The sequence below is a fragment of the Emydura macquarii genome, unplaced genomic scaffold (assembly GCF_026122565.2).
Source record: "Emydura macquarii macquarii isolate MOO-44397 ecotype Brisbane River unplaced genomic scaffold, CSIRO-AGI_Emac_v2 contig_318, whole genome shotgun sequence".
NCBI classification, from domain to species: domain Eukaryota; kingdom Metazoa; phylum Chordata; order Testudines; family Chelidae; genus Emydura; species Emydura macquarii.
Genome location: NW_027130455.1, coordinates 7,912,201 through 7,925,072, shown reverse-complemented (window position 1 = coordinate 7,925,072; position 12,872 = coordinate 7,912,201). Strand labels below are relative to the sequence as shown.

Genomic DNA, 12,872 nt, shown 5'->3' with positions numbered 1-12,872 from the left:
AGCCGCAGTGTTGCCATGATTTGTGGTGTGTTTCTTAAAAGCCTCAGCTCCTGGAGTCAGTGGATTATGTGAGACTCGGCTTTCATTTAAAAAAACCCAAACACCTATTTCCAGCCCTCATGAAGAAAAGCTTGAAAACATGACCCCTCAAAGTTAAAAATCAGAAGGTAAATAAAAGCATCCCAAATCTATTATTTTAAAAAATCCTATGATTTTTAAGCTAAATACATGATTTTGGGGCCTAAATCATGATTTTTGAACACTTGGGTTGGTCATATTTCTTGCATGTAAGTGGCTTTCATGGATTCTGTTTGCCTGGCATATACAGAGTAGCACACAGTACTATAGCATGCTACATATGTGTATATAAGGTGTAGAAAAATTATATGTATTATTTGAGAAATGGTGTGTGATCTTGTCACTAAAGATGATAGAGTAATATATGTGCAAAAGGGGGCAGCATTAATGTTACATATACTTTGTCATTTCCTGACTTGAGAATTTAACTGTGCACCCAAAACATTTTTGAGAGAGAATTGTTAACAAAATCAAAGGGAAAATAAAATTATGCAGCCACAATGCCCACATGGGCACATTCTTCAGTGCCAAGGTGTGTGAGTGGTGGCTGGTGTGAAATAAGCAAGGAGCAGTAATGGTGCATTGGCAAGTGAGCATTGACTGCTTTGCTTGATATGCCCACACGGCACAGTCACATGGAAGGACAGCTTTTCACTGGAGGCCAGAAGTTGTTTTTTGCATAGATGCATTAGTGTCAATCAGTGGGCCAATAATGGAGATAAAAACGGAATTTATAAAACTGAGAATAAATGACTACACCACTGATTGCCACAGTGGACAATTAGCACTCCACTAGCATCACAGCTCCAGCTGCAGCAGGGATATGTTGCCAGATCATTTAAAGAATTTTCTCTTTACACCGAAGTAGTTACCTTTAGTAGTCACACATTTCCTATAGTCAAGGGACTGGGGAAGTGTCTAACACAGCAGCTTTTTCTCCAACAGCCATTTCCTTGGTAATCAAATTTCCTAATCCCTGCTAATTCCTCATCTCCCAGCTGCAGGGTTGCCCTTTTGTAAGGACTTTTTTTCTTAGCATCCCTTTCTCGAGGCGGCCATTTATATTTGGCAGAGAAAAGCAACTGCAGCTCTACAGTGGCTATTTTGTAATTGGCTGCTGCTGTCTACTTCATCATCCTCTATTCCAGCTGGGAAGTAATCTTAACTCCTGTTATGTTTTCCCTCTTTTTCCTAAGGAGATGTGTATGGCTTAAGGATGGTTGTACATGGTGTTGTGCATGACTCAGCAGCAAGTTCATTCTTTCAGGACAGGGCATCTGCCTTCCCATTCTCGCACCTGGGCAGTATGTCACAGGACATCATGGTCAACTCTGAACCGGATCTGAACCAACCATGGTAGATGCAGGCATTTAATGCACAAATGGAAAATCAAAGACTATCTGGCATGCGAGTGTGGCTCCCCACGACAGACCATCAAACATATCACATGCCCGATTTATAAATATTAAGGAGGCATCACTGCAATAAATTCTGCCACTCCTGATGTAGCCATCTGGCTTGATTAACTTCAGGAGAAATTGTAGTTGCTGCTCTATACCAGCCATGTGAAAGAAAAAGAAGACATGTGCCACAATGAAATTGAATTGGGTGAAGAAAAGGGATCAACGGATCTGGCACTGGTTTGGGTTTTAGTCCATATGAAGGTTCTCCAGGTTTCTGTGGTCTGTAAGGACCTGAAGTGGAAATTGGGCCCTTTCAAGGATACGATGCCATTCATCCACTAATAGGTGTACGAACACAGCTGTCTAAAATAAACGTGTCTCCTCCCTGGCCAACTAAGGGGATTCAGACCACAGTTGCACTGCAGTGTGTGATTTCCATTTCCATTTCACATATGTACCTCGACTACTTTGCCTGTCTCTGAACCATTACACCAGCCTTTTAGGAGGCCAATGAATTGAGATATTTGGGCCTCATTGTTACGAACAAGGACTTGCAACTGCCTGCTCAATCTCTGGGCAGCTTATGAGCACAGCTGACCCCCAGCAAGGCCGCCTGATTGACTACTCCCATTGATTGGCCAAGGAAGTAAGCAAGCCTGCTCTTAAACCCAACAACAATCAATGATCTCTGGCTGTCAATGTACATGTCCACAGCTGTGACAGCTCCTGTGACAGCCTTGTTCCTGCCCAGCTCCAGTCTGCTCCAGTTTTGCTTCCTGACTCTGGCTCCGCATCCTGGCTTCAGTTCCCGACTCAGCTTTGACTCCGGCTCCTGCTCCTACCACTCGGCCTGGCCACTCATGTCCTGGTTCGTGACACACATTCATTCCTCTTGCAATTCAGCTAAAGTCTATACACTTACATCAGGAACAGGCCCCAACTTGTCTAAGTAAAACATATATGCATCTGTTAAGGCTTATAATTGCGCATATGGTTTTCAAAGCTGAATACCAGAGGGGAAAAATGACCTGAGTTCAAATTCTTCATTTTCATTATTATCTAGCCAAAATTAGTGACTTCTACTCTTCTTTACTGAAAGGGCATGTAGTCGGGTGTTGGTCATCCCTCCCCCTCTGGGTCAGAGGGAGGCCACAGCGTCTTGCTATGTCCCTATCAGCTGACGGGGGGAATTAGCTGATCAGCTGCAGTTTAGGGGAGTCCTGGCACTCAGGCAGGGCAGAGCAACAGAGCAGTCTATAGCCCCAACTCAGGCAGGGCACAGTTTATGGGCTCTGGACCCTCAGGCAGGGATGGGCCAGTGAGCTGCCTGTAGCCCGGGCCCTCAGGCAGGGATGGGTCAGTGAGCTGCCTGTAGCCCAGGCCCTCAGGTAGAAGGCTAAGCACCAAAGCAGTCTAGGGGCTCAGGTCTCTGCTGGGAGAGCAGTGGGAAGGGGAACATGGGCCCACCCAACTCCACCACATCCCAGCCCAGGGCCCTAGCAATGGGGGGGCATTCTGCCACTGGGTCAGCGGGGAATCCAGATGTAACCTGCTGACCAGGGCTCAGGCCCCAGCACAGCTAAATTTCAGTCAGCCACCCCTGGACTGCTTCCTACCCTCCCCTCAGGGTGTACTGGGTCCATAGGGCATCCTTGGTTAACCCAGGGTAGGTAGCCAGCAGCAGTCCTGATGGTTCCTCTGCAGGCACAGGCTCCCTGGCAGCAGGGATCTCTGGGCTCATCAGCAACAGCCTGGAGTGAGCCAGATGCATCCACCTCCCACACTATCTTGGGCCCAACTGAGCTGGAGGCCCTGTCTTTTATACTTCCTGTCTCCGGGGTTGGTTTGGCTCCACCCACTTGGATAGGGAGAGTGGCTCCTCCCCTCTGGCCTGGAGGGAGGCCACACTGCCTCACTACAGGGCACAACCTGGCCATTCAAAATACTCTTCAGGTGACTGTTTTGGACACACCTTTTACATGCTTTTATCTAGTAACATAGGATTGCAGTAGGGGCTCACGGTGGAGGTCCATACATTCCAGTGTCCTGTCTCTAAAACAATGGCCAACACCAGATTTGTCAAAGGAAGGTGCAAGAAACCCTATATTAGACAGCTGTAGAATAACTTGCCCATAGGGAAGTTCATTCCCAACCCCCATCATGATGCTTCGTATCGCTTTAAAGAAAATACTATCTAATAGAACCGTGGATTTTTTCATCATCTTTATAAACTTCCAATCCTTTTCTGAATTTTTTTTAGCTTGTGGCCTCAGTGGTAGTTTGTGGCAGCGATTCCATAGGTTAATTTTGTGGTTGTGAAAAAAAAAAAGTCTTTATTAGTTTTAAATGCATTACCTCAGCTCAGTTGATTTGCTTCAATCTATTATAAAGGGATAGACCAGTCCCAAAGCTCAGATCCACATCTCGAACTCTCCCCAAATGTGAATGTGTTTGGCTCTGGGGTTTAGGTTCAGTTTCATCTCAAATGTTCAACCTTAAAATTACAAACAAATATATGTCTGTATAATGAAAGAAACGGTATTAATAAAAAAAAAAGAGATATCAGCTTCCAGCTTTCTAGGAGAATATTATAAATAATCATGAGTGAAAAATAACTCTGCATGGAATGAAAAATACCTTGGTCCACATTATGAAATACACAATATTAAGTGTATATTTCAATAGGATTAATATAAATTATATTGATTTGTAAACCCGCTTGTTCCTCCATCTCAGGTAGTGGAACAGAAGCCTCACTTTTCTTTTATTACACTGCAAACATCCCCTCTGCGAGGGAGGATATGCACTAACTTGGGTGTACTACAAAGTGTTGCCAGCACAGCTATGTCAGGAGATGTTAGGAGGATGAAAAAATCACACAAATCAGTTGATATAGCTTACGTGTACACAACTGTGCTGACAGAAGAGTGCTTTTTTTTGGCAAAGCTAATGTCAACTGAGGACATCCAATAACAAAGTACCGACCCCAAGAAATTCAATTTATTGTCTTATCCTTACAGAGTACCTTTAGATTAGCAGGGTATATCAGTGGGATTTGCAAGTTTTATAGATAAGTCATTTCACCTCTAATGAAATGCTGTCCCCTGCTAGAAAACTTTCCTGTTACTTTTTTTAGTTCCACTTTTTAAGTTTTCTTGCCTCCTCTGTGTCACATGAGCGCATCTGAAGTTTGTTTGGAAGGGCAGGTTTCTCTTTCTGGAGTCATTAATAATGAAACAGAACCACTTTAACAAATGGAACAATAGTCAGAGAGGAGCCAAAAAGCACCTTCTGCTCTCTGATATACTGCATGAGTGCTTTAAAGTGCTTTGCATAAAGGCTTTTTGCTATTCTCTTTGATTTAATTCGAGACTACGAAATAGATGCACAACCTTGTCATTTGTTAAATAACTAGTCCAAAGTTTACCCTCTGCAGCGATTCCATCCGATTTCTAGAGCCCAATGACAGCATTTTACAGCTATTTTACTTTTAGGAATCTCCTGGGAGTATACAGAAGAGTAGTTAAAAAAACAGTCCATAGCTTTCCCCATGGGATTAATGGTGTCGGAGGCTCACAAAGACTTCTCATCTTTTTCCTAAGAATTTTTCTGTAGATGATGTGAGCTAGCATGGATCTGGCTAAATGAAGGACTGAATCTACAGAAGTCATGATGGCAGCAGCAATGGCTCCGCCAGCAACGGAAATATATGTAATGGAAATATACATTGGGCAAAGATACTGCAGAACAATGGGTAATATCATGCTAGACTCTCCTGTCTGATTCCAGTCTTAAAAAAGAAAAGAACATTAATTAACAGGGAGTTTTTGATTTGCTTTGTTAAATTTTCGTTCCTTTATTCTCTTCTGTGTTGAAATAACTAACAGTAAATTCCGCACTGATTTTTTTTATTTTTATTTTGCAAGGTGCAGTAAGACATACTTATTTCCCCTGAAACAATCAATAACACTGAAGGGAAAGAACATTAGGAACACTGTCAGCATTCCTGGGCGCTTAAAGATCTCTAAATTGTCTGAAATCCACCAAAACTTTCTAAGCTTCATCATGGTTTGAGGTCTGTGGTTTTGGGGTTATGAAAATAGAAGAAGAAATTAAATGAAATTCAACCTTGAAAAACACCGGAATGTACTTCTGGGGGAAAATAATTCAAAGCACAGCATAGAAGGAAGATATCTGGAAAGTAGTATAACAAGAACTTCACCAAAACAATTGGTTAACAAAGAAAAGTCCAATTTGGGGCTGCACAAGCAGAAGAAGGGATGTGACAGGTCCTGTCTCTCTGGCACTGTTCTGTTTAGATACTTAAGCCTGATCAGTGTAGGATCTGAGCATCTCACTAACACCAATGCATTTATCATCTCAATACCTTTCTGAGGTAGGGAAGTAGTAATAGCCTGATTTTTCAGATGGGAAACTGAGGCACAGAGATTACGTGACATGTCGAAGATCACACAGGATGTTTGTGGCAGAACTGGGAACAAATCTCAGCTTTTCTGAGTTTCTTATAGTTTAACCATGAGGCCATCCTTCTCCCTGCTGAGATTGCACATTGAGTACTGTTCTAGGCATGAGAGTTTGCAACGCTGATAATGAGGGGTGGGACGAATTCTGAGACTGAGTGTGTAGTAGAATTGGTTGTCCCTTTAAAGGAAGGCCTGCCCAGTGCCACCTTCTGACCTACAGCTTCCAGACTTTCTGGGAGTTATAGGCAAGGCTACAATGCATGATGGAAAAGAAAGAAGCTATAAGAGGCAGCCTTTCGCAGTGCAGTCAACTCCTGTGATTTTACCACAAGTCTTACAAGATTGGGTGATTTTCTTAAAGCCCCAACTTCATGTAGATTGAAGCTTGTCCTGGGGCATCTGCCCCACACTGACACTGAAGGGGTTAAAGGAGTCCTGGGGAGGCTTGTGGGAAGCAGCCAATAGAGAGGGACTAGGAGGACCAGCCAATCAGAACCCAGCAGGCCCATAAAAACAGAGCTCCAGGGGCAGAGGGGTCAGTTGCTGCAGGGAGCCCAAGGGAAAGGACTAAGTTCCTAGGGTGTTGCGTAAGACTAGCGTCACAGACAGGGTAGCTACTAGCAGAGCGGGGGGGAGAGCTCGCTTGCTTGCTGCTGGCTGGCTTGCTTGAGACCCGGTGAAGAAGGTGCTGGGGCCATGGGGAAGTGGTCTAGGAAACTTGAAGCAGCACTGGTGAGAAGTTAAGGAGATGCAGTGAGATTGCTAGCTACAGGGTCCCTGTGCTGGGATCCGGAGTAGTAGGTGGGCCCAGGATACCCCCCCCCCCCACTTGCTAGTGGGGATTTGGCTAGTATCTAGAATAGCAGTCATAGCAGCTTTGGGTATGTTTACACTGGAATAGAAGACCTGCGGCATGGCTGTGGCTGGCCTGGGTCAGCTGATTTGGGTGCCCGGGGCTCGTGCTGTGGTGCTAAAAACTGCTGTTTAGATGTTCGGGGTCAGGCTGGAAGCAAGGCTCTCGGATCCCTCCACTTGCAGGATCCCAGAGTCTGGGTTCCAGCCCAAGCCTGAATATCTACACAGCCATTGTACAGCCTTGCAACCGAAGTCCCCGTGAGCCTGAGTGAGCTGACCTGGGCCAGCCTCCGGTGTTGAATGGCTGTGCAGACTTCTACCCTTAGTGGTTTAGGAAAACTGGACTAGAGGAGTGGTTCTCAAACTGGGAGATGAGCCCCCCTAAGGGGGTGCAAGGTGGATTGTTGGGGGGTGCCGTGGGTGGAGTTTGGGGTCATGGGGGCAATGCCCCCCCAAACTTATGATGATGGAGCCATCTCCCCCTGCTGGGTGAGGGGCACCGGGCTGAAAGCGGGGCCAGGTGGCGGTGGGGACACAGGCAGCCCTGGGAAGATGTTGGGGGTGGGGGACCCTTGGGGGGGGGTGGGTGGGGGAGACTGCTGCAGGCGGCAGGCCCACCACTGCTGGTGGAGTGGGGAACAGAGCCGGTCCAGCTCCATACATCGCACTTTGCCCAGCTGCTTCCATTTCCAGTCGGAGCACTGCTCCCGACAGCCGCCGCCCGCCTGCCGTAGCAGTCCCCCTGCTGCTGCCGGGCATGCTCCCCACTCCCGCGCTACTGCTGCTGCTCCTCATCCTGTGTTTTTCTGAAAGTGGTGGGAAGGGAGTTCGGGGGAAGAGAGGCCGCCATTGTTACACAAAAGTCTACGGAGGTGGGGGCCTCCATTTTAAAAGTTTGAGAACCGCTGGACTAGAGGATGGGCCTAGTTTCCCTTATGGTGCCACCTATCCGCAGTAGAAACCTCTGCAAACAAGGGGAAGGCCTTGGAAAGGAAGCCATGCCTTGGAGAGGGCAAAGTGTTGTTCTGACCTGGGAGATGGTTGGCACACAAGCATTCAGGGGAGGGCTGAGACCCAGTAAAGAATGGCTGGCAGATTTGGATTTTTCCATTTTGTTTGGATTCTTCTTTGTGACTTGTATCCTGCAAAAGAAGTGATCCTTGCTTGTCTGGATGAGGAGGCTGTGAGGACTCTGGAAATAGATCTGTCCTGGAATACTTCCAAGAGTCTGAAATAAAGGCAAACAATTTAAAAATAACTTGTGCATCACAATTAGGGGCTGAGGTGTCATTTGCTATAGACTTTCATTTTCCCTCCCCCCACCAGAATTTTCATAGGTCTATATGCTCCATTATATTGTCCACTTTTTGCTCAATTTGCAGGATATAATATAATCACAGAATGTTCTACATTCAAACAACTTTGCCCCCTCTCCCCTGAATTTTCTGAAATGACACCTCTCATTCAGGGCAAATCCTGGCTTCGTGAAGGCCATACTCCCAGGCAATAGTCACTCTGGGACTATTGTTGCTACTGCAGCCTCAGGGCTATAATATTCCCTCTGGATGTTGTTCCGTCCTTTTGCAGGGAAAGATGGGTGGTAAATCTGTATAATTACAGATCCATTATCTTGGTCCCCACTCCTGCCTTGGCTTGCCTGCCTCCTACCGCATCCCTTTCCGCTGCAGCCAGCAAAGGTCCCCTACAGAACCAGGATTCCTGGCACACAGGAGTTTATGCTCCTTGTTTGGGCTTCTTCCATTCTGTAGCAGAGCTGCCCTGGTTCCATTGTCCTTGTGGGAAAAGGAGCAGAAGTTTCCCCGTCAGGCACAGAGGGTGTTTTTGGCATAGGAACTCCTTTGTTGTGATTTATCATTTTTACAGCACTCGGTGTACAAGACAAATCAGATTAGCCCTGCTCCAAGACCTTACAATCTAGATTTAAACATGAGCCGAGAGTAATGAACTGCCTGGAGAGGGATGGGCTGAGGCAGGACAAGGGTCACAGCAACAAGAGCATGTTGTTCCTCATACTACAGTAGTAATTATTTGTATACATCTTACACCTGCTTCATTCCTGGCACACTCACTCCTGCTGTTAAACGAGTGATGAAATCTTTTGTAGGTTGGTCTAGCAAAATAAGAACCAACCTTTGGTCTGTTCCTAGATGTGAATCTGAACCAAACCTTTCTGGCAAGATGGAAAAGAAAGAAGTTGCTGTTTAATTGTTTTCCTTCCGCATTTCTAGGTTCCATTCAGGACCTGAAGTAACCAGCCGGGCTAGTGGGTGTGGCCAGATTCTCCATTGTTGTAAAGCTCCAGTGACATCAGTGGTGCTATGCTAATTGAGAATCGGGCCCAGAACGTATATTATGACATTACATGTCCCTGCAATGCCTAGTCTCTTACAAGTTAGGCTGGTTCTAAAGGTCAAAGAGGTTCAGATAATTCTGATAAACATCCAGATGTGGGATGCTCACCTGAATTCGATTCCTCAACTATGAGGTTCACCTGACGTTAATGCTCCATCATAAAGATGCATCCATAAAAATATCTGAACTATTAGAGGAAAGGATTGAAAAAAGACCTTACTACATACAAAAGTTCATATAACCAACTTCCAAGATACACTTTCTAGTTTGCCAATCCATGGTACTTGATATAATTCATTAACCGTAGTACAATAAATATATTCAGTTGCAGAGTTCAATAGTGCGAATGGCACACAACTCCATTGTTTTAGATGAAAACAGTTATCTGTACAAAAGGCTAATATACATTAAACAACATTTGTAACATCTTTGTTTTCCCTATAAACCTGACATTCCCCCTCCCTGTATCATACCATTACAAACTTTTAGCATTCCACCACCACGTCTTGGGAATCCACAGAACTCTGACATTGCCTCCCACCTTTAAGCTCTCATATGGGATTTTTCTAATGTTAAGGGTGGTGGTGGTGTGAGCAGACTGAGGCTGAGAACAGGAAGATTAATTGGTTAACCTCATCCTGCTTAACCTTTCCATTTAAACTTCTGGCTTGTTTTCAATAGCTCCCATGGGTACTCTGTCCTTCTCATTTTATAACGTGGCTGGTTTTGACTAGAAGTTGCTTTGCATTGTCCTGATGCTACAAACCAGCCTTAAAGCTGGCTTACGTGGGGGAGCATAAGTCAGAAGACTCTTCCTTATACCTGAGGTAGGCTTCCTATAAACCTCCACGGAGGTTGCTGCACAGGTCCTCTGGGTCTTGTGCTGTGGAGGCTGTGGTCTAAAAGGCAGTGTTTCTCAATGACTGGTCTGTGGACTGGCGCTGGTCCCTGCCACCTCCCTGCCACAATTTAGGAAGGCAGTAAGCCGGTCCCTGGCATCACAGAGGTTGAGAAACACTGGTCTAAGGCATATGACTCATCCAGTCATATCCTGTGCAGCTCAGTCCAGCCCCTTGATGGAATACGGTGCTATGGGGCTGGGAACAGGCAGTGGCAAATCAAATGAAATCCATCCCACTGGGCTCTAGCAAAACAGCAGCTGAAATATTAGTCATGCAGCCTCTTGAACAATGATGATGATTAAGCGGTGATGATGCAATTTCCTGTATTAGCCACTGAAATAGATACTGGTAACTCAATACTGTTCTAACTCAGTGAGCCTTCTAAACATACAGCAAGAACTTTCCCCGCCGAGTCTCTGGATGTGAGCCACTCAGACTCTCTTTATAGATCTGCACATGAGGCTGCTGTCCTGAACATACCTAAGAACTGAAGGTTTTCTTTTGCGCTAGATCTTTAAGAGCTCAGCTTTGGCTGTAAGGCCCATGGAGGTGACAATGTGAAGACACAAGCCCTGTAGAATACAAGACTAACCGCAGTACCACGGGTACATTCCCCTTTACATTTACACTGTACTGTATCGAGTGCCCTCCCAGTGGGGAGCAGCTGTGATTGTGCCCTCAGGATGTGGGGTGTGGCAACAGAGATCAAAGGTCATCCGCCATTTGAAGGCAGGGTTCTGGACTGCCAGGACAGAGCGGGCTGTGGCTGGCTGTCAGTTATAGCAGGAGCTTGTTGCTGTGCTGTATGGTGTTTAAGTAATAATGTCATGTTAAATATAAGCTCTCTGAGCCTCAAGAAGAACACTATACTCTGCAGTGTGGGGAGTGTCTCTCCTAGTTGGTATAGACAGGGTGAGGGCATTCTCTCTCCTGTCCCTTTGCGAGAGGCTGGTGCCAATGTGGGTGGTAGCCCCCACTCTCCTTGTGTTCTCTGGACACAAGTGCAGCAGTTATTTCTAGCCATGTGTGAGTGTGCTTGTGGCACCCAATGGTGCCTCCCATCTTCCTCCTCCTACCCTGAGCACCATTTCTGGGTGGGGGAAAAAAATCTTACCTAAATGGCTAAAACCTTTTGAAGGCAGTTATTTTGTTTATAGCGATGTTCTGGATCACTTTATGCTGAGCTGTTAGTCAAGTGACCAGTGTTAACCTAGCCGCCAGAGGGGGCCCATGCTGTTCCATGAAAGTAGTTGGAGAACTGCAGTAATAAAGCTTTGCAGAGTTCAAATAAAGTGCAAGCCTGGTGTGTGTCCACAGGGATACAACATTTGAGGAAAGACAAACTGAAGACTAAAATTTCCCACTTTGACCTATGCAGATTTCCCTGGTGACTATTTTGTATGTGATATTAGAGTAAAACAGTCTGAACAAAATGCACAGATGCCAGATCCTGGTTTATGCTATCTCTGCACCTGAAAAAGTACAGCCAGGAGAAGTACAGGATGCAGATGCTGTGTCCTAAACCTGGCTCCTCCAAAACCCATGCAACCTGAATATCATCTCACACCACTGTAAATCAGGTAAATCAGCTCCATGGAGTTACATTGGCATACAGCTGGTCTCAAAGGAGAGTCAGGCTGCATGGAGTTAATATTCTGCAATGATTCCAAGTTGGGCAATTAGTGCACTGGAAGTAAATTCTTCCTGTAGTTTTAGTTATATATGATATTTTCTCTTCTCCTAACCTGTAGTGCGGGTGTGTGCTGTTAAACAGTCAGCCCTTGCAGGTAAAGAAAAGTGCTTCCTTGTCCAACCTGGATAAGGAAGCACTCCTACAGGGTGAGAATTTTGTTCACATGACCAATTGTCTGTGTGTAAATGGAGATGTAATGGCACCTCAGTGGGTCAAGCAATATCCATGCTTTGTGCTCAAAAAAGAGCATCTCTGCTGAGTTGAAAGAGATCCATAAATGGGTTAATAAGGGTCCAGCTGATGGTGTCTCACAAGTAACACTGGACAGGGTTGCAGCTTCCCATGTGCTGGACATCTGGGTAGAGAGAAAATACTATCTATACCGGGACTAGCTTGATTCTATTGGCTGGGTGTGCATCAAGAGGTGAGAGAATACTGTTCCTCCTGCTCAGTGTACCAGTGGCAAAGGGACTCCCATGCCCCCCTTGGTCCCTCTGCCCTTGGTTGAGACACACTTTGAAAGAATTGGAATGGACATGGTTGGGTCCCTGGAAAGGTCCACATCAGAGCACCAGTACATATTAGTAATTGTCAACTATGCAGCCAGTTCCCCAGAGGCTGTTCCCCTTTGCTCAGTGAAAGCTACAGGGATAGCCCCTAGGGCTCCCGAACCTCTTCTGACACATGGGCTTTCCCCAGGGAACTCAGATCACATCAAGGGACTAACTACACCTCCCAGCTGAGGCGCTGAAGCTATTCCCTAGAGAAAAGGCCTACCTAATTATTGAAAAGGAGGTGCTACCGATTAAGTAGGCCATGGGTTCCCTCAGGTATTACCTGCTGGGCAGGCCCCTCTCCTTGATCATGAATCATGCTCCTCTGTTCTGGTTGCATACCATGAAAGACTTGAACCACGTATAATGTGAGGGTACTTCGTGCTACAGCTCTGTAGCTTTAGGGAGCAGCACGGGCTGGGAAAAGCCCCTGCTAATGATGATTTTTTTTAACTCCATGGGAAGTCTGAGATGGAGGCAGCCTCCCCAAGACGACCCTTCCAACTTGAGTGGGGGCGTATGTGAGGGGG

At 45.9% G+C, this 12,872-nt stretch overlaps 1 protein-coding gene and 1 long non-coding RNA gene across 2 annotated transcripts in view; both read right to left on the bottom strand.

Annotated features, from left to right (window-relative positions):
- Window positions 1-2,004: 2,004 nt before the first annotated feature.
- On the bottom strand, window positions 2,005-3,247 carry LOC137165850 (uncharacterized). Its single transcript, XR_010923505.1, has 2 exons — window positions 3,098-3,247; window positions 2,005-2,426 (listed from the first exon to the last, which is right to left on the bottom strand). It is a non-coding gene; the product is annotated as an uncharacterized lncRNA (long non-coding RNA).
- Window positions 3,248-4,248: 1,001 nt separating this feature from the next.
- Window positions 4,249-12,872, bottom strand: part of LOC137165836 (high-affinity choline transporter 1-like) — a 40,086-nt gene continuing 31,462 nt past the window's right edge. Inside the window, exon 9 of the mRNA XM_067567345.1 lies at window positions 4,249-4,253. Within this exon, the coding sequence (XP_067423446.1) occupies window positions 4,249-4,253 (5 nt within the window). The remainder of the gene's footprint in view (window positions 4,254-12,872) is intronic.